This window comes from Taurulus bubalis (assembly GCF_910589615.1).
Source record: "Taurulus bubalis genome assembly, chromosome: 13".
Lineage (NCBI taxonomy): Eukaryota > Metazoa > Chordata > Actinopteri > Perciformes > Cottidae > Taurulus > Taurulus bubalis.
In genome coordinates, this window is record NC_136601.1 from 14,304,290 (window position 1) to 14,326,581 (window position 22,292).

The window sequence follows — 22,292 nt, forward strand, 5'->3', positions numbered from 1 at the left end:
GAGATGGTTTGTGACAAATATGTTTGATAACAGCGTTTTGCAGAACTGTGGAGGACAGGTGCACTTGAACATCTCATACTCTGAATCACCAAACAAATGGTCTTTAGCAAGTGTGGAACGCACACAAAGACACCATTTACCACATTGAGCAAATCAGATTGCACCCACCTACCCACTCAAATAAACACACAGCCCAGAGAAACTACCCACACTTCTGTCTGCCAGGTTTCTAAGATGGAGAGCTCAAATTAGATTAAACATATACAAGACCAGTAAATGTAATAATGGAAGCATTTACACAAACAACATGGTGGTATATCTTTCTACATCCTGATCGCCATATTCATAGATTGTATAAATGAGTTTGAAAAATTAAGCAGATCCTGGGAGTAACTTTTTTTCAAAGATGTTTTCTATGCAAGATATGCACCTAATACAGGTACATATGCCTTGTTGTACAAGAATAACTATCCGTCTGAAAAAGCAGGAAGAAAATATTTTTTTTTAAGACATCACACGCCAGAACAGATGAAAGAAGTTAACAGCTACAGAGCCTTAAATGTCAACTGCAATCCTCCTGCAAGAACACCGCCCTAGAGCAAAACCTGAACCATAACTCTAGATAATAAATTTCCTTTGATGGCTTGTGCTTTGCGTGTCATTTACTTTGGAGGAAATCTAAAATAACAAACACAGACATCACACCAGACACACACACCTGAATGGCTGTTGCATCTGGCATACTGAGACGCCGTACAAATAACTGGCTCTGTCCGCTGTGGCTGGTGACGTACCCCGAGCCCCAGGTGCCACTGTGCGGCCGTCCCGTGTTGTAGAACATAAAAGTGTCACTTCCCGATGTGGCGGTCATGCAGGTCTTGTAACAGTACGTTTTGGTCAAAGACCCATTGCCGCGCACTTCAATATAGTGCGGCTCCACTTTGAGGTCACGGCGCAGGGCTGCATTTTCATTGGGTTGCCCTCCACCTCCTCCTCCACCTGTAGCTCTTCCTCCACCCCCGCCGGCTGAGGTGCCCCCCTCTGGAGCACTCTTCTTGGATACACAACATGGAGAGCAGGAGCCAGGCTGGGTGCAGTAGGCATGGCAACGCACAATGGCCAGAACAAAGATGGTGACCAGGAACACGAAGGTTGTGGCACTTAGGGCAATGATGAGGTAGAGGGTGACATTGGAAAACATGAGGGGGCTGTTGGGCCTGATGATGCGCTTGGGGTCGGGGGTCAACTTAGGCGGCAGCTCCATCACGTGCACATGGATGGTGGCAGTGGAGGAGAGTGGTGGTAGGCCGTTATCATGCACCATCACTGTCAGGCGGAATGAGGTGGAGTTGTCCTCGATGACGCGCCTTGTGGTGCGGATCTCCCCCGTGTACTCGTGCACCTTGAACAGGTCGAGGTCTGCGTTGGTCTGCTCCAGGGCATAGAGCAGCCAAGCATTCTGACCGGCATCGCCATCCCACGCCGTCACCTTGCTAACCAACACTCCTGCTTCAGCATTTTTCATTAGCGTCTCTGTGGTGTGGCTCCCATTGGTGGGCGGGTAAACTATCCTGGGCACATGGTCATTCTGATCCATAATGTAAACATACACTGTGGCGACACGGCTCAGGGGAGGCACGCCATTGTCCTGGGCTTTGATCTGAAAGTGAAACTCTCTCAGCTTCTCGAAGTCAAAGGCTCGCAGGGCATAGGCTTGACCTTTATCAGGTTTGATGCTGACGTAGCTGGCTACAGGGATGCCATGGTTGTTGTCATTCAGGACAGTATAGGTGATGCGTGCATTTTCTGCAGCATCAGCGTCCGTGGCCTTAACGACACACAGAGGTGCACCTGGAGCATTGTTTTCTGTGATGTAAACAGTATACGATGTTTGTTCAAAACGAGGTGGGTTGTCATTTACGTCTGCAACATCCACTTTAAAGGTCATTTGAGATGACAGGGATGGGGTGCCTCCATCCACAGCGTTGACGGTGACGTTGTAGGAAGAGATGGTTTCCCGGTCCAGGAAAGCGGACGTGACGATGGTATAGTGGTTCCGGAAGGATTTGATCCTAAAAGGCAGATTGGGCATGATCTCCAGGGTGACTTGTTTATTTAGTCCAGAGTCACGGTCATTCACACTGATTAATGCTACAACGGTGTCAGCCCGGGCATCCTCACGTACAGGGCTGGAGAGTGAAGACAGTACAATCTCAGGAATGTTGTCATTGACGTCCAAAACTTCTACAACTACTTTACAGTGAACTGCCACTGGAGCCGGCCCCTTGTCCATTGCTTGTATGTACATCTCATATGTGTTGGTCTCCTCATAGTCTATATTGTTTTTCACCCTAATTTCCCCAGTGTCTGTGTCCATGGAGAACATCTGTCTGACTCGTTCTGGTGTGTAACTGCTGAAGGAGTAAAACACCTCCCCATTTGAGCCTTCATCAGGGTCTGTTGCATTTAACTTGATCACCAGAGCACCCTTTGGGGAGTTTTCGGACAGTTTTACTTTGTACACGGAGCTGTCAAACGCAGGTACATTGTCATTGGCATCAAGGATACGTACATTGATTTTGGCCGTGCCAGTTCGCTGCGGGGTGCCTCCATCTAATGCTGTCAGGATTAGCTGATGTGAGGGCATCTGCTCGCGGTCAAAGGGCTTTTTGAGAATAAACTCGATGTGCTTATCGTTGGAAAAGGGCTTAATTGAGTCCAGCGCGAGGTGGTCGTTTGGGCTGAGGCGGTACTGCTTCACGGAGTTGGAGCCATCATCTGCGTCCTGAGCTCCCTCGATGTGGAAGCGGGACCCGGGGAGAGCGGACTCCGACACCTCGAGCTGGTATTCATCTCGAGGGAATTGTGGCGCGTTATCGTTCACGTCCAAAATCTCCACCTCCACGTTGTGCACCTCCAGTGGGTTCTCTAAGACCACCTCCAGGTTGCGTGAACAGGTGCCAGTGAACTCACACGCTGTCTCTCGGTCAATGCGGTCACTCACCACCAGCTTCCCGGTTTTGTGATTGATGGTGAAATATCGCCGTCCACTGTCCGATGTTATTCGGATTCGTCGCGTGGAAAGTTTGCTCAGGTCCAGCCCCAAATCTCGGACAATGTCCCCGACCAATGCCCCGTTCTCCAGCTCCTCCGGAATGGAGTATCGAATTTGTGCAGTTGTAAGGCCACTGAGTACGAAAATAACGAAATATAAAGAAAAAGGCACATTCTCATTCACACTGTAACGGCATCGCGCCGTTACAGCCATCGCAGGCAGGCAGACTTTGCAGACGGGTTGGAGAAATCTTTCCGCCTTCTCAGCGTGCTGTGCGAGCCCACCCGCCTCATTAAAAACGAGGGAATAATCCTGGCATGACTCCAACTATGTGCAGGACGACCACCGCATCCCCTCAGCTGCCTGTTTAACGAGAATCTTCCCGTGTGCATCCATGTTTTCCTTTGTCTGTGCTGGGTGCTGTTTTTATATTTCTCTGGCTCCTTTCACTGATGCTGCCTATTGCTCTCCCTCTCTCTCTCCCTCTCTCTCTCTCTCTCTCTCTCTCATGCGATGGTGTCTGTGGGCAAAAGGGGAGGGGGCGCCACTCGCTCAAACGATGCTGCTGGGTACATTTCTGCACCTCCGAATAAAATGATCGAGCACCATCAAATACCAAATAAAAACACTAAAGACTCCCGAGTTTTATCTTATCTACAAATCTGGACACCGTGCATGGAGCGGCCAATGCCACGCCGATTTCTGGGGAAATATTTCGGCACAATCGTTTTCCCTCTTTTTTGTCAGCGCCACCGCCCTTTTCATTGTGCGCTGGGGGAACTGATTTATGAACCTGCCTGGCGATTTCATTTCTTCACTGATGCAAACCCGCAATTACTCGAGAACCCTCGAGTCAAATGGAAACGCAGATTCCTGATACATGCAGCATAATAAGGAAACGCGTAAATAAAGCAATAAAGCAACTGTTAAAAAAAAAATAAGACAAAGAAAAAGACTCCATGCCAATTGGTGAATCAACTCTGTAATGTTCAGCGTTTGACTTGGATTCACGTTACTCGATTTTAAACGAGGAGTAACTTTACGTACATATCATATGAACCGTTCTCTGAGGATACGTTGCAGGCAGGAACAAGAAAACAGCACGAACAGCGCATGCGTGGTTAAACCTTGCAGGTGTTGACACGAACACCTAAATCATCAGACTCTGGCTGTCTTGTAATTACTCCCACGTCCCTACATTTAATTCAGATTTTAATTGGATTCAAGCTAATTGGATTGCAATGTGGTCAATGTGACAGAGAGTAACTCAAGATGTTTTGGTACTATTCAATTTTAACTTAACAGTGGAGCTATGGCGGTGGAAAGCATAATCAATCCAAGTCCAGTGTTCACAGTTTCACATTAATTTGGCCTGGAGAGCCACCCAGAATACACATATAGCAATTAGTTTGAGAAACAACAACGATGCATCCAGTAAGGTACCGCCATTAAAACTGTGTTGATGTGATCCATCACCACTCTTTACACAATGTATGCTGTGAAGTGGCCTTGTGAGACCCTGAGCCTTCCTGATTCTCCCCGGCCACTGGGCCAAGATAAGCGTCCGTCCACCGCCCACATAATCTTTTTCCTCTCCTGGTGCGCTGCACTCTCACCCACGCCCGGTCTGCCCACGGCGATGACAGCGCTTGGCATCCCGGGAGACGAGAAGAAGACAGTGACTCACTCGGATGCTAGTGGATGTGTATATATACAGAGTGACTCTTCACACTCCAAGGCGAGGAGGAGGAGGTGGCGAAATGGGGAGTTGGAGAAGCAGCCAAATGTCCGTTGAAGCAAGACAAATTATGAGCCAGAAACCCCTTCTGCATACTGTGCGTTTCTAAAACATTCAATGTGTGGCAGCCTATCCCTCTAAAAGCAAAATAATAATAATAATAATAACAATAATAATAATAATAATAATAATATGTTGCAGTCTACTATTCAGAAAACAATGTGCATTTAAATCTACAATTATTTTTTCCCGACATTTGCAGTCCTTCTGCAAAACTGTTTCAGGAGTATTTGGCCTTTACTTCTCTCTCTGCATTATATCCCACTGAGCAGTGGTGATAACAGAGTTTCTTTCAACTGGGTCTCTGGTGGTTCTACGTGTACGGTCTGCCACGCTAACCGTGACATTTAGCAGATTTTCCCAGTGGCACATGTAGACCTCTGTGTCTGGCAATGACACAAAAATGAGAACAAGAGTTGTTTATCTCGCCAACAACAAAGGCAGAGCTGGATTCACACCTGAACTTTGCTCCCATCTCTCTCATTCTCCTCCTTTCCCCCCTCTGCTCTTCCGATGTGTTGGATATATTACAGCTCTCTCATACCTGTTTCAAATACGTCCATCTGTTTCAGCGATAATTGCATGTCGCTGAGCTGTGAATTATTTCATGTTTCGCCCAAGGGTTCTGCAGATAAAGCTATCACCATTATTTCACATGCAGACGGACGCCTGTTACGCATCAACAAACACAGATTCCAAAGAGCTAAATGGCTTAGCTATTCATGTTTACTTATCTTGTCTTAAAAAAGACACAGGCTGTCAACTTCGTTCTCCCTCCTTGTCAATTAATTTACCTGACCTTGACATCTTTGTATTCTTACTCCCCGCCCAATCTACCCATATTCTCACTTTCCCCAATCGTCTATCGCCTTTCTCCAATCTGGAAAGTCTCCAGCTGCTCATCCGCAGCTCCAGCTGAGAGCTGGCTGAGGGGCATACTGGGGTCTTAAACATAGCTCATGCCTTTCGCAGACTGATACAGAAATCAGTGGTGATATAAAACTCTGAGAGATATGGGGAAGAGAGATTATTCAGATTTTAAAAACTTCCTCTTTGTTCCTTCTCTCTGCCAGAATACCCCCCCCCCCCCCCCCATTTCATCAATTATGCAGGACGGCCACCATATTAATAACATTCCCTTCACTAAGTCTCAACCTCATTAATACTGTAAGCGGCCACTCTAAAAGACATTCATATTACTTTGCCTCGGAGTCTGTTATCTGGAATCCCCCCATTTTAGTGAGTCAGATGACAGTGGAGATCCACAGAGAAACGGGTCACGGCTGGGCTATCATGAAGCAGGACTCCTTACATCACTCCCCCGGTCAACACATATATAAACAGAGGCATTCATGCAAACTTAAAGGGCATTTGTGCCTGTAGGCATGCACGCTCACACAGTCACACACAAACAGTGCGCACACAACTATAAAGATGCAAAAGCTATCTAAGGACATCACTATTTTGTCTGAATGAATGTCAGAGTATTTTCTGCATGCTGTTGGTTATCATATTCTTAAATGGCAGGCAACAGCCACCAAGGGCTTTGATACACAGATGCACTGACTGCAGGGTGGCACATGCAGGCTCTCAGAGGTTATACTGACGTCGACTGACTAAACCTACTGGCTCACAGATAAATTTCATAATGTGCCCTATTTTAAAGCATTAGATAGATGAAGAGGGAAAAGATTATTTATCACGTGCTATAATCAAAACTGCTGGCTCAAAGTTTTCATATCCATCTTACTCAAAATGTCATAAAGTTTTGCTTTAGTGCCACTTTGCACAATGGAGAAGCAGTGACTGTATTATGGATTACGTTGGTACTGGTAGAGGCACAAATACTATTCTCCATTTTATACATGCTAGTTTAAAAAGAAGTTGAGTGAGAAAAATGGAGGAAATGTCTGCAGGCGGTTGAGTAGGTGGGCGGCATTGTCTGTGGTGTCAGGAAATGTGCTTTCAGATTTAGCTAAATGAAAAAGATGCAGTGAAACGAAGAATCTGACAAAACAGACCATGTCTAAGAAGAGACAGCATCTACAACATCTACAAATGTAAAGTAGTTTAAAGATTAACGCTTCCCTTGGTCCATGTTATTATGGGATGTATAAATCAAAATGTCGTCTTTGATGGAAAGAGGAAATATTTTCATTCATCAGTCAATCACAAAAATAGTGTCCTTTGGTTATTGCTTCTTGAAATATAAAAGTATGACGACAAAACAGTATCTTCAGTAAAAGTATCACTATTGATATTTAGAATGTATGCTTTCGGAAAAGGAAAAACAAGAAAGGAAGACGCCAATGTAGCACTGCATATTCAATCGTACTGTATGGGTGGGAGTGGCAGGCTGAGCAAGAGGGAGCAGAAGTGAGAGAGACAGTGAAATTGGTCCCTCTGTTGGAATAAATCGGTAGCACAAGGGTTGGACACGTGACCATCAGCCCACTGCCCTTCCACAAAGTCTTTCTCATTAAGCCAAAGCACTAAAACATAATCCCAGCCATGAATGTGTGTGTGTTTAAGAGATAGATAGAGAGGAGAGAAAGAGAAAGAGAGAGAGCAAGAAGGGCACCGACGTCAGACTGCAGTGGCAGTCATTTTCTCTCTCTGGTTTTCAATACAGTGACCGCAATGGATAAAAGGCAAGACACCCTCCAGAGGGGAGTTGAGAAAAATCAGTACAAGGCATACTGATGATATCAGTACTACTGTCTGTAATCAGTACTAGAGCAAGCCATGTATATATTTATCAAAACAATAACTACATTTCACATAAATGTATTGGCTACTGTCTCCCTCACCAAAAAAGGAAGTAAACAACCAAGGCAAGGTCATCTGCTCCAACATATCATCTCTTGCTTTATCAGCATCACTCTTTCAAATTAAATTAAATAAACCTTCTAAAACATAAACCTAAAAATACAGACAGGTACATTGTATTCACATAAACAGACTGTCGAGTGATATTTTTGTAAATAGGTTCATGACATTGTGATAAAGTTGTGTTCTCGTACTTTTCTCACAAGAACTTTCCTGTTTTTTAATCTCCAAAACAAAAGTCCCATGGCAAACACAATCCTTTTACTCAGGTGGACACAATAAGCGGGCACACAATGCATTCTCTGGGTATGCCTGTTTGTGCTGATCCCTTGTGTACCTTGCTTTCAGAAATAAAGGGCATGAGAAAACTAAAAGTAGCCACAAATCCCTCCCTCTGGGTCCCTGGAAGGGTTAAACAGTTCCTTGTTTGTCCTGGTTCAGCATGTGCATAAATCAAACAGATTCTTGTTGTGGCCCTGAACAAAGCTATCAGAAAACGCAGGCAGGCTTTGGATACTTCCCTCTTAGGATGCCCTGGCTTTGTATACTTGCTGGATGGAAGAGGATGGAACCCGTGGTTCTGAGCATGACAAAGCTAATCTAATGACTGCAACAACACCCCGATGCCACTAAGAGGGAGACGGGTGTAGGACGGGTGGGTGCAAGTGGGGGAGAAGGGGAGGGGTGGCGATAAGTTCTTCCTTTTATCTGTGACCAATTGTAAGCCTGATGTTCTCACTCAGCTGCAGGGCATGTATTTAATGTGTTTTTTGTCTATCTCATCCTCAGAAGCTCCAGTTTTCTCACTATTGAATGCTCAAGACTGATGTTTGTGCTGCTGTATTTGTGACTTTCCCTAAAACCCCTCTCCCTTTTTAGAACAGATTCACTAATCACGCACACTTCTCCCTGGCTTGCTCACTTCCTTTGCCCTTCGTCTGACTGGGCAATTGTGCTCAAGATGCTGCACATCTTTGGTTGGCATCTTTCTCTTTGTCTCTCTCTCTCTCTCTCTCTCCCCATCTCTCTCATCCCCCATTGTGTCCACCCTGTTTCCTTCCTGCTTGCATCTCACACCCCGTGCTGGGACTGATGTCTGGGTGGGGGCGGGTACATATAGGCAGCTCCCTGGAAACAGACTAGATCATCATTTCATTAAGGCTCAGAACAGTTTCCATGGTAACCACACATAGCAGCTAACCTCACTCCTACAAAGGACACACCCTAAAGGGGGAAAACAGGAAGTGACAGTGGGTTGAAGAAGAAGAATGAATATATTCTGCGTTAACCACTCTGCTACTCTGTCGTGGTATTACAATTGGTGAGGTAAGGATGTTCATACGTAATGCTATTAGTCCATCTGTTGAACCATCTGTGTACACCACGAAAATGACTGAGGTGAATGCCTCTAATGTAGGAGTGCAATATATGAGCTGTGAACCACTTAGCTGTATGCTTCAACCAGGAAAATGCTAGAATCAATAATTTAATGCAGCACCGGGGAAGGCAGCGTTAGAAGCTTTCATAGACACTCTAAACCACAAGTCATCATCTTATGCAGACTGCACAAACGCAATAGCTCTCCCAATAGCTGTGTATCTACTATTATCATTGTGGTTCTATATAATCCCCACATCAGGCTATATCTGCTGTATGAAAAAAAGAAGAAAAAAAAGCAACCACAGTTTTGCTTCTCCATTAAAAAAAAAAATCCTGTAACAACACACTGGCACAGAAACACGGTGTTCCGATGGTTACGTGGATAAAAGCCTCTCCTCCTCATCCGCCCTGGCTTTTGCCCCGCCCAACCGGTTTGGCTGTGATTGACACGAGGTGTTGTCGGCCCCGCCCAGCCGCAGAGCAGAGCAGGAGGGAGAGCCGAGCCGATACCTCGATCGGTGCTGAAGCTTCCTGCTGCTGCAGAGAGGAGCGGAAAATTACCTGCCCCTCCCCCTCTCTCACATTCACACAGAGCTGCAGCACGCAAACCGAACCACTTTTACGCAGAGACAATGCTCCAGGCATCGTTTCAGGAGCCACAGTATAGAGAGCTTGTATATAGCGGAGGCTGTATCGGAGAGAGAGAGAGCGCGAGGCAACGAAAACACAGGTTCATTCAGACGCATGAAGCGCGCGGCCATTTTTAAATCACACGCTGACCCACTTAAGAGCTCCACGTTGCCTATACGCATAGGCCCGCAATATGTAAAGTCTGTTTGAGAGTGCATGCCGCCCTGGTTCAGTCTCCTTCGCACTGAACGAACTACACGAGCTGAGTTTTGACAGATACGCCATCGCGCTTGTTTGTGCTGGACCACTCCCTGAAATGAGGTCACATCGTCTGAGTGACTGGAAGCATCAGAGATCACCACAACACAATGTTGGCCTGTTAGCTTCACCGGAAATGTCTGGACACGCTCCAACAGTTAGGAGCGATGATAAGGCTGTTAAATATGCTACATAAATAAAGCTAGATTTAACCACTGATGAATTCAATCCAAACAGAATCCACACAGTGCCTGTGTCCTACTTGGCCTTTGCGGATCAGGGTTGACTCTGTACTCTGTTTACACATTAGGGATGTTAATGAAAATATATGAGATCGTGTTTACAGCGCTCTAAGGCTGATGGCACACATGTCTGCAGAGATGGACGTTAATTCCCTGTTAGTTCTCTCAGCTGCTCCCCTTCTCAGAGAGCTGAAGGAGAGGGGGAGGGGAAGGAGTTCTGGCAGCAGAGAGGAGGGAGAGATATTGCAGAGCAATTGAAATGGAGAAATACAGCAGGCAAGAGTAAGAAAAATAAAGAAGAAAGATGAATAACTAGTGGATCAAATTGCACAGAACGCTGGGGATGCGTGTATGTTCTTTTCATAATTAAATCGTTTTAAGCCCTTAAAGAGCAGATAAAAAGCATCCAAGGAACACAAATAATTTCCGATGGCCACTAGTCATTGTTATTGAAAGTAAAAAGATGGCTTGGCAAACAGTGACCCTTTCTCAGGGGGGTAATCTATTATTAGAAATGCAGTAGCACACTATCCTCTAAAAGTGCTGTGTTTTACACTGGGGTCTTGAAGTGCTATTATTAACAGCTAGACCAGGGGAATGGCATAGTAGGTTAAAACATATAAATATATAAGACCAGTGGATTTTTAAGAATACTGTTACTTAACCAACAAATATGTATGTGATTGCTCTGGGTAGAATGCAGGGATATTATAGTACAGTATTATAGTACAAATGGGAGATAATTAAAAGCTCTAATGGTGAATAATGTGAAGAATAATGTGTGCAAGATTAGAACAAATATGAATAAGCAATATCAAAGACACACACACACACACACAGGTGTTTTCACTTATTTTGCTGAATTCCACCTCCGCTCAATACATGCCCTGCACAATACATGTACAGGGCATGTATTGTGCTTGAATAATATCTCCCTCACATCCCTGTTGTACCCGATAAGGTGGGTCATTCTCATCTTCACAGAATACATTTTGGCAGGTTCAGGGTCCTGGCTCACTGTAACAGTTTACAGAGGCACTTGAACAGAACAGAGCAATCATTAATGTTATTAATAACACTTCGGCTTGTCCTACTATGACGAATCAAAATGTCTGCAGCAAGGTGTCTGGTGACCTCACATCATTTCCAGCATAACTCTTCCCAACTTTAACCTGAGCTAAGAATAACTGAAGAAAACACCTGTGTAAATGTGCAGGGCCTTCTGCACCAACATCTAAACAAAAAACAAATAGGCTATAGTCTACATGCATGCACACAGAGAGAGCAATATGGGCAGATGTATCCTGTGATTACATCTATAGAGACATATGCTTTGAAAGGCTGATGAAGCCGTTTGTACTTCTGTCATCAAGAGATGGGCTACAGTTCATTTAAGAGTAAGACGGTGCACCGTGTATAACTTGAATGCAGAACTACAATGGACGAGAGCAACCACACAACAGGTGTTATGTGAATGCTAAAATCTAAACTAAAGAAAAGCAAAACAACTTCTAACCCAATAAACATATAGCTGCTGTCAATAATCCCCTGTAATACCACAGAAGCCCTCCATCAAGACTCTCTTCATCTTTAGCTCTACTTACTGGTTTCACTCAGCCCTAAAAAATGAAACTAGGTCACCCACAGTTCATCACCAAGCTGGTCACTAGCACTGTTTACTTCTGTTTTTTTACATTCATGAAAGCCATTACATAAAGCAGGGTTTGTAATTAGCCAAACGTTGATCATAGCTGACCTCACCGGTCAACATGCTAAGCACTCGCTCATGTCCATGTAAGGCGCTTATGAAGTAACAACATCAATACTTACTCAGATGGACTGAGGCGATTTTCATGCAGGAGGAAGACAATACAACGCATGTTGAGTCCAACGTGGCCTCGCTTGTGGTCAACAGACAACGTCAGCTCCTATCAGAACGGATGCAGTACCGCTTAGAGCCGTCAGTGGCAGAATTGAGCGCAGTGCTGCTGACCAAAGGTGAGCGAAGAAGAAGCATCTTTGATTTTTAAATGGCGTGTTTACAATCTAGAAATCTTTTGGACCCACTGAGACCAAGCTGTTTCTGTAAAGATAACGTCCTTGTGACATCAACCCATTTCACCCGACTGTTTTCTTAGCAGTTCAATTTATATGCGGTCATTAGGTTTTCAACATACCACCGATACATGTGACTTCAATGGACGATAATGTTATGGTCATTTGGCGCCACGGATTTCTCAGGATATAAACGTCTCACCGCCCAAAATGTACGTCAACAAAATCCATAACCCACGCTTTAAATGTATATTAAGTCGACTCAATTCCCAACAACCCCTGTTTTGCTAGGAGCTAAATCACTCATGAAGGAGCTCACCTGGCTGTCGGCTTAGCCTGGATGCGCTGGCGCCTGTATGGCAAACCGGAAGTAGTGGACATGTGTATACATCTCCACTATGTTTGAGTGGAGATGTTGGAGAATCATTTGAATTAATTTGAATCCACGCTAACTGCAGTGAATATAAGATGCCAACTGCTGTCCTCAATGCAATTAATGTTTTTCTGAAGTCTACAGACAGCGAGTTCTGATTATCGAGCTGACGTTTCGTGATACAGACCCCACGTGGTATCAGAGAGCAGTAAACTGCCCAGGCCACCAGTATGTGCTTTGTTCTCATCTCACTACTGCATTTTATTTCTTAAACTGCACTGCAACTCGTATTCTTTTTTTTGCTTTTTGACAGGTTTTTTTATGTTTTAAAATGAATGTTCTTAATTGTTTTTAAATCGTTTTTTCTTCTGCATTATGTTTTGATGTTTTTATTTAATGGTTTTATGTGAAGCACTTTGAATCGCCTTGTTGAAATGTGCTGTACAAATAAACTTGCCTTGTTGTTTTGTGCAAAATACCATGTTTTCTGTGAACAAATGTAGGATTTAGTTTACAAACTATATTAAACATGTGTGTGTGTATATATATATATATATATATATATATATATATATATATATATATATATATATATATATATATATATATTCCTCTATATGTATATCACTTGTTTCACAAGCAACAAGACTTATTTATATATATATATATATATATATATATATATATATATATATATATATATATATATATATAAATAAAAGTTGCTGGACTGCTATTAAAATAAACCGGAAAGCAACCGCTAAACGTTGCTTTCCGGCCGTGCATGAGAGCACCGAGAGAGCACTGAGAATGACAGCAACGTAATATTTTAGTTAAAAAAATATACATTTTATTTTCAGTGACATAGTATCACCTCAAAGTCCGAGATAAAAGGTGTTCCCTTTGGAAGATTGTCCACTGCTCAACAGAGGGGCTGACGAGCCGCATGCGGGGTTGACCTGACCTATACAGTGACTCACACGTTGTGTTTTTCACGCCTAGCACCTTTACATGTTGATAAGAAGTGAACGTTGTAGTTTTTGGCAGGGCTATACCCTCATTTTGTGCTGTACTCTGTGAGACGGTCCTGGTGGATAATATGCACAACTAACAGGCTATTTCAGTACCATGGATAGCGCTTTAACAAATGCAGGCAGAGGAGGAGGAAAAAGTAGGCTGCTGAAACAAGTATTAGGGAACACTCCTTCCACAGCCCACCTGAGCTAGTAATTTATATACTAGAGGAACAGGTCGTATGAAAGTTACAAAATGAGTTGCCAACTCGTTGGGGAGGAGTATAGCTTACCTTGTCTTGGTTGGGTAAAGTCTGTGTTCTGGTATAAGTATCTCCTCCATTAATACTGATCAGTTCACCATCTACAGGAGGAAACTGTGCGGGGAAAACCACTACGTCACTCTTCAGCGTGTCTGAGCTGAAACACACGTCATACTGCTGAGTAGACTTGGAGTAAGACCAGCTCCCGTCAGGGTGGGTGGTGATCATTGGGGCGCTGTACCTGCTGAAGCTGCCGTCTGTCCTGTGGCATTTGACAGCTATTAAACTGATGAGGCTCAGCAGAAAGATCACCGACACCGACACGATGGCGATCAGCAGATACAGGTTTAAGTCAGAGAAGCTGTCCTCCTTTGTGGGCACATGTCTGAACTGAGTCTGGATGTCAGCTGTGCTTTCAACCACCACCACGTCAATAGACACAGTAGCGGACAGGGAGGGTTCTCCGTTATCAGAAACCAGCACCACCAAGGGGTGAGCTTTCAGGTCATTGTCACTCATCCTCCTCTTAGTCCTGATCTCTCCGGTGCTGGTTCCGATCCGGAAGAGGTTGTTTCCTTTGGGCTCAGAGAGGTGATAGGAAAGCAGCGCATTGTAGCCAGAGTCTGCGTCTACAGCCCTGATCTTTGCCACAAAGTATCCCGCTTCAGCAGAATAGGGGATGCTCTCACTGTTAACGGAGCCGTGCTCAGAATAGGGCGCGAGGATCGTGGGACTGTTGTCGTTCTCATCCAGGACTAAAACGTTCACAGTCACGTTGCTGCTGAGCGGAGGAACACCAGAGTCTGTGGCCTGGACTTTAAACTGGAAGGTGTTTAACTCCTCGTAGTTAAAAGACTGCAGACTGACTATGTCTCCAGTCTCTGAGTTGACGTTTATTACTGACCCTATTATATTGTTTTTAAGGTTTTTATTAATGACTGAAAACGTTACTTTAGCATTTTCGTCTACATCCGGGTCGTCTGCAGTCATGGTATAGATAACAGCGCCCGTGGGACTGTTCTCTTTGACGAAAATGTTTATTACAGGCTCCTTAAAACGAGGCGCGTTGTCATTGACATCAGACACGTGGACTGTAATAACGCTTGTGCTGGAAAGAGGCGGAACCCCTTCGTCAGTCGCCATTATTGTTACATTATATTGAGAAGCGTGTTCTCTGTCTAGAGTTCCGTCTACGACCAAAGAATAATGATTTTTATACGTGTTCTTAATTGTAAAAGGCACTGAATCAACTATTCTAACCTGGACAACGCCATTTTTATCTGCGTCGATATCTCTCACTGTTATAAGCCCAACCATTGTGTCTAGCGGTGCATCTTCCCTCACCACGTTGACTAAGGATGTTACTGATATTTCTGGTGGATTGTCATTGACATCCCTGATTTCAACGAGTACTTTACAATGAGATGCTCTTGGACTTGCTCCTTTGTCTTTAGCTTGGACCCTGATTTCAACTGCATTGCTTTTTTCGTGATCCAATTCCCCATTTACCGTAATCTCTCCTGTTATTTGATTAATTGCAAATTTATCGACATCATTATCCCTGTCGCGATTGAGAAACGAATAGAGTATTTCTCCGTTCAGACCCTCATCTAAGTCCTCAGCATGAACAGAAATCACGGCGGCACCGTGCGGCGTGTTCTCCAGCACCGTGGCTTTATACAGCGACTTGTCAAAAATTGGAATATTATCATTTACATCTTGCACATTAACGGTGATATGTAACGTGCCTGACTTAGGAGGTTTCCCTCCATCTACAGCGGTTAGTGTCAGTTTGATAACGGGCTGTTTCTCGCGGTCTAAGGCTTTCTGCAACACCATGTCGGCAGACACAGTCGGCTCTCCGCCATTCTGTACATCCAGGGTGAAATGTTCATTTTGACTCAGCTTGTAGCCTCTGACCGAATAACTTCCGACATCTGCATCGTAGGCCTTTGCAAGTGAAAATATTTCACCAGGAAAAGCTGACTCAGACACGTTCAAAACAATTCCCGGTATCCGAAAAGAGGGTACGTTGTCGTTTATATCCACAATTTTAACCTCAAAGCGATAGAGATTCAGTGGCGAGCTCACGCTGGCTTCCACTTCCAGAGAACATTTCACATTACGAGAGCAGAGCTCCTCTCGGTCTATTCTGTCTTTCACTAAAAGTATCCCAGTCTTAACACTTGCTTCGAAATATCTCGTATTAGGTCCTGAAATCTGAAAACCCCGAGTCTCCAAATCTTGTACATTCAGATGTAAGTCCTTCGCCAAATTACCGACAGTGGTACCGGGGCTCGATTCCTCCGGAACAGAATACACAACCTGTGCTGCTGCAAGACTCCATAACCGAGATGCATGGAGCAAAAAAATAATCCAATGTCTGAAATTATTCCCTTGTTGCATTCTGTCCATAGCTTGCCAACCAAGTCAATTCGAGAAATTCACTACGGCGGTAACATTGCTCAGTAGTGGCACAGATCGCAGTCTTCCAATACAGTGAGAATGTGCTTTACTGTCACGACGAACAAAGAATTACAAGCCTCTCTCTTAACGAAAAGGGAGGAGCGTCGCATTAAAAAAAAACAACGGTTCTAACTCTGTGAGCTGATGGCGACATCTTGCGGTCATTTTCAGTCAGAGCCAATAACAAATACAACGAAAGAATGAAGTATCAGATAATGATGATCTTGAGCCTAATTATTTTTTAAGCGCCTGAAACTCGAATGAAAAACAACACACACAATCATTTGATATTCTAGCATGAGTGGTTGGCCTTATTAGAGCTATGTCAAGACGATTGTGCAAGAAGCAAAATATCAAAAATAAGGTATACAATCATTGACAGCAGAGGCACACATTTAGACAGGAGCATTTAAAATAAGAAGAGCAATCTTAAATTGGTGGAGAAGTACACTGATTGGCACAGAAGTACACACAAATGTCTGTCGACGACAAACAATAAAGTCAAAGACTTATTTTCAATGTTGTCCTGGAATGGTTAACTGCTTTTGCAATTAAATCACATGATGTGAAAAAGTAAGACAGTAAATAACCGTACAGCCTTGTTTTCTTTGCCGTCACTCTTACCTTGTCTTGGTTAGGTAAAGTCTGAGTCCTGGTATAAGTATCTCCTCCGTTAATACTGATCAGTTCACCATCTACAGGAGGAAACTGCGCAGGGAAAACCACTACGTCACTCTTCAGCGTGTCTGAGCTGAAACACACGTCATACTGCTGAGTAGACTTGGAGTAAGACCAGCTCCCGTCAGGGTGGGTGGTGATCATTGGGGCGCTGTACCTGCTGAAGCTGCCGTCTGTCCTGTGGCATTTGACAGCTATTAAACTGATGAGGCTCAGCAGAAAGATCACCGACACCGACACGATGGCGATCAGCAGATACAGGTTTAAGTCAGAGAAGCTGTCCTCCTTTGTGGGCACATGTCTGAACTGAGTCTGGATGTCAGCTGTGCTTTCAACCACCACCACGTCAATAGACACAGTAGCGGACAGGGAGGGTTCTCCGTTATCAGAAACCAGCACCACCAAGGGGTGAGCTTTCAGGTCATTGTCACTCATCCTCCTCTTAGTCCTGATCTCTCCGGTGCTGGTTCCGATCCGGAAGAGGTTGTTTCCTTTGGGCTCAGAGAGGTGATAGGAAAGCAGCGCATTGTATCCAGAGTCTGCGTCTACAGCCCTGATCTTTGCCACAAAGTATCCCGCTTCAGCAGAATAGGGGATGCTCTCACTGTTAACGGAGCCGTGCTCAGAATAGGGCGCGAGGATCGTGGGACTGTTGTCGTTCTCATCCAGGACTAAAACGTTCACAGTCACGTTGCTGCTGAGCGGAGGAACACCAGAGTCTGTGGCCTGGACTTTAAACTGAAAGGTTTTTACCTCCTCGTAGTTAAAAGACTGCAGACTGACTATGTCTCCAGTCTCTGAGTTGACGTTTATTACTGACCCTATTATATTGTTTTTAAGGTTTTTATTAATGACTGAAAACGTTACTTTAGCATTTTCGTCTACATCCGGGTCGTCTGCAGTCATGGTATAGATAACAGCGCCCGTGGGACTGTTCTCTTTGACGAAAATGTTTATTACAGGCTCCTTAAAACGAGGCGCGTTGTCATTGACATCAGACACGTGGACTGTAATAACGCTTGTGCTGGAAAGAGGCGGAACCCCTTCGTCAGTCGCCATTATTGTTACATTATATTGAGAAGCTTGTTCTCTGTCTAGAGTTCCGTCAACGACCAACGAATAATGATTTTTATACGTGTTCTTAATTGTAAAAGGCACTGAATCAACTATTCTAACCTGGACAACGCCATTTTTATCTGCGTCGATATCTCTCACTGTTATAAGACCAACCATTGTGTCTAGCGGTGCATCTTCCCTCACCACGTTGAGTAAGGATGTTACTGATATTTCTGGTGGATTGTCATTAACATCGCTGATTTCAACGAGTACTTTACAATGAGATGCTCTTGGATTTGCCCCTTTGTCTTTCGCTTGGACCCTGATTTCAACTGCATTGCTTTTTTCGTGATCCAATTCACCATTTACCGTAATCTCCCCTGTTTGGTGATTGATGGCAAATTTATCGACATCATTATCATTGTCTTGGTTAATAAAAGAATAGAGTATTTCTCCGTTCAGACCCTCATCTAAGTCCTGAGCATGAACAGAAATCACGGCGGCACCGTGCGCCGTGTTCTCCAGCACCGTGGCTTTATACAGCGACTTGTCAAAAATTGGAATATTATCATTTACATCTTGCACATTAACGGTGATATGTAACGTGCCTGACTTAGGAGGTTTCCCTCCATCTACAGCGGTTAGTGTCAGTTTGATAACGGGCTGTTTCTCGCGGTCTAAGGCTTTCTGCAGCACAATGTCAGCAGACACAGTCGGCTCTCCGCCATTCTGTACATCCAGGGTGAAATGTTCATTTTGACTCAGCTTGTAGCCTCTGACCGAATAACTGCCGACATCTGCATCGAGAGCCTTTGGTAATGCAAATCTTTCACCAGGAAAAGCTGACTCAGATACGTTCAAAACAATTCCCGGTGTCCGAAAAGAGGGTACGTTGTCGTTTATATCCACAATTTTAACCTCAAAGCGATAAAGATTCCGTGGGGAGTTCACGCTGGCTTCCACTTCCAGAGAACATTTCACATTACGAGAGCAGAGCTCCTCTCGGTCTATTCTGTCTTTCACTAAAAGTATCCCAGTCTTAACACTTGCTTCGAAATATCTCGTATTAGGTCCTGAAATCTGAAAACCCCGAGTCTCCAAATCTTGTACATTCAGATGTAAGTCCTTCGCCAAATTACCGACAGTGGTACCGGGGCTCGATTCCTCCGGAACAGAATACACAACCTGTGCTGCTGCAAGACTCCATAACCGAGATGCATGGAGCAAAAAAATAATCCAATGACTGAAAATATTCCCTTGTTGCATTCTGTCCATAGCCTGCCAACCAAGTCAATTCGAGAAATTCACTACGGCGGTAACATTGCTCAGTAGTGGCACAGATCGCAGTCTTCCAATACAGTGAGAATGTGCTTTACTGTCACGACGAACAAAGAATTACAAGCCTCTCTCTTAACGAAAAGGGAGGAGCGTCGCATTAAAAAAAAACAACGGTTCTAACTCTGTGAGCTGATGGCGACATCTTGCGGTCATTTTCAGTCAGAGCCAATAACAAATACAACGAAAGAATGAAGTATCAGATAATGATGATCTTGAGCCTAATTATTTTTTAAGCGCCTGAAACTCGAATGAAAAACAACACACACAATCATTTGATATTCTAGCATGAGTGGTTGGCCTTATTAGAGCTATGTCAAGACGATTGTGCAAGAAGCAAAATATCAAAAATAAGGTCTACAATCATTGACAGCAGAGGCACACATTTAGACAGGAGCATTTAAAATAAGAAGAGCAATCTTAAATTGGTGGAGAAGTACACTGATTGGCACAGAAGTACACACAAATGTGTGTCGACGACAAACAATAAAGTCAAAGACTTATTTTCAATGTTGTCCTGGAATGGTTAACTGCTTTTGCAATTAAATCACATGATGTGAAAAAGTAAGACAGTAAATAACCGTACAGCCTTGTTTTCTTTGCCGTCACTCTTACCTTGTCTTGGTTAGGTAAAGTCTGAGTCCTGGTATAAGTATCTCCTCCGTTAATACTGATCAGTTCACCATCTACAGGAGGAAACTGCGCAGGGAAAACCACTACGTCACTCTTCAGCGTGTCTGAGCTGAAACACACGTCATACTGCTGAGTAGATTTGGAGTAAGACCAGCTCCCGTCAGGGTGGGTGGTGATCATTGGGGCGCTGTACCTGCTGAAGCTGCCGTCTGTCCTGTGGCATTTGACAGCTATTAAACTGATGAGGCTCAGCAGAAAGATCACCGACACCGACACGATGGCGATCAGCAGATACAGGTTTAAGTCAGAGAAGCTGTCCTCCTTTGTGGGCACATGTCTGAACTGAGTCTGGATGTCAGCTGTGCTTTCAACCACCACCACGTCAATAGACACAGTAGCGGACAGGGAAGGTTCTCCGTTATCAGAAACCAGCACCACCAAGGGGTGAGCTTTCAGGTCATTGTCACTCATCCTCCTCTTAGTCCTGATCTCTCCGGTGCTGGTTCCGATCCGGAAGAGGTTGTTTCCTTTGGGCTCAGAGAGGTGATAGGAAAGCAGCGCATTGTATCCAGAGTCTGCGTCTACAGCCCTGATCTTTGCCACAAAGTATCCCGCTTCAGCAGAATAGGGGATGCTCTCACTGTTAACGGAGCCGTGCTCAGAATAGGGCGCGAGGATCGAGGGACTGTTGTCGTTCTCATCCAGGACTAAAACGTTCACAGTCACGTTGCTGCTGAGCGGAGGAACACCAGAGTCTGTGGCCTGGACTTTAAACTGAAAGCTTTTAAACTCCTCGTAGTTAAAAGACTGCAGGCTGACTATGTCTCCTGTCTCTGAGTTGACGTTAACAACAGTCGTTAGTGGAATAATTTTAGAAATACTATCTAATGATGAATATGTTAATTTTGCATTTTCTCCTGTATCAGGATCAACTGCTGTTATAGTAAAGATAGTAGCTCCCACTGCACTGTTCTCAGTCACATAAACATTAATCACTGGCTCTGAGAATAATGGGGAGTTGTCATTCACATCAGAAATGTGAACAGGAATAACACTGGTGCTTGAGAGAGGCGGCGTGCCTTCATCAGTAGCTGTGATAGTTACATTGTATTGAGAAACACTCTCTCTGTCAAGGGGTCCATCGACTGTTAATGAATAATAGTTTTTGTAGTTTAGTTTGAGTTTAAAAGGCACCAACCCAAGAATGTTAGCGCTCGTGAGACCATTTTTACCCCCATCTTTATCAGTCACCGTCACCAAAGCGACCACTGTGCCTACCTCAGCGTCCTCTCTAACCGGGCTCATAAGAGAGGTAATAATTATTTCAGGTACATTGTCATTAACATCAGTTACTTCCACTAACACTTTACCATGCACACTTCGAGAAGGAGTACCCTTATCTCTTGCCTGCACACGGATATCATAAGCTGTATTCTCTTCATAGTCTACTTTCCCCCTGACACATATTACCCCTGTATCTGGGTTTATTGAGAACAAAGCCTCAGGATTGAAATTTCCCTTTTCAATAAATGAATAGACAATCTCACCATTTATTCCCTCATCTAAATCTGTGGCAGTTACAGTAAGTATTGGTGTCTGAAATGGAGCGTTTTCACTGACCTGGGCCTTATACAGAGGTTGACTAAATACCGGAGCATTGTCGTTTATATCCATAACATGTACCACTATTTTTAGTGTCCCTGACCGGGCTGGTTTTCCTCCGTCCAGAGCAGTTAAAGTAAGGTGGATAACGGACTGCTTCTCTCTGTCTAAAGCTTTCTGTAGGACCAGCTCAGCAGGCTCACTATGTTGTCCGCCGCTCTGTACGTCCAATGAGAAATACTCATTTGGACTCAGCTTGTAGCTCTTTACCGAGTTACCGCCCGTGTCTGCGTCATTAGCCATCGGGAGTAGATATCTCTCCCCGGTAAAAGAAGATTCCGATATATTGAAAGTCTTCTCTCTTTCACGAAAAGAGGGTGCATTGTCGTTAATATCAATAATGTTTACCTCTATGCGATGCAGATGCATTGGGTGGCTCAGAATGGCTTCGACGTTCAGGGAACATTTGGCTGTATTTGGGCAGAGCTCTTCACGATCAATCCTATCGCAAACATAGAGCGCACCTGTTTTTAAATCCACGTCGAAATATTTCTTAGAATTCCCAGACACAACTCGTAAATCCCGTTTTTCCAATTCGTGGACGTTAATCTGTAATTCCTTAGCGA

At 44.3% G+C, this 22,292-nt stretch overlaps 1 protein-coding gene across 4 annotated transcripts in view; it reads right to left on the minus strand.

Annotated features, from left to right (window-relative positions):
• LOC306745575 (protocadherin alpha-C2-like) overlaps positions 1-22,292 on the minus strand; it is a gene marked incomplete at its 5' end in the record, with an annotated part of 179,663 nt that overhangs the window by 15,595 nt on the left and 141,776 nt on the right. The window contains one exon of one of the 4 annotated variants that reach the window (XM_079228388.1): positions 16,987-19,371. The exons of 2 other annotated variants lie outside the window; for them this stretch is intronic. In XM_079228388.1, coding sequence (XP_079084514.1) covers positions 16,987-19,371 — 2,385 coding nt within the window. Of the gene's footprint in view, positions 1-718; positions 3,284-16,986; positions 19,372-22,292 lie in introns of those variants that run through there. One more of the 4 variants, XM_079228391.1, reaches the window with a different exon arrangement.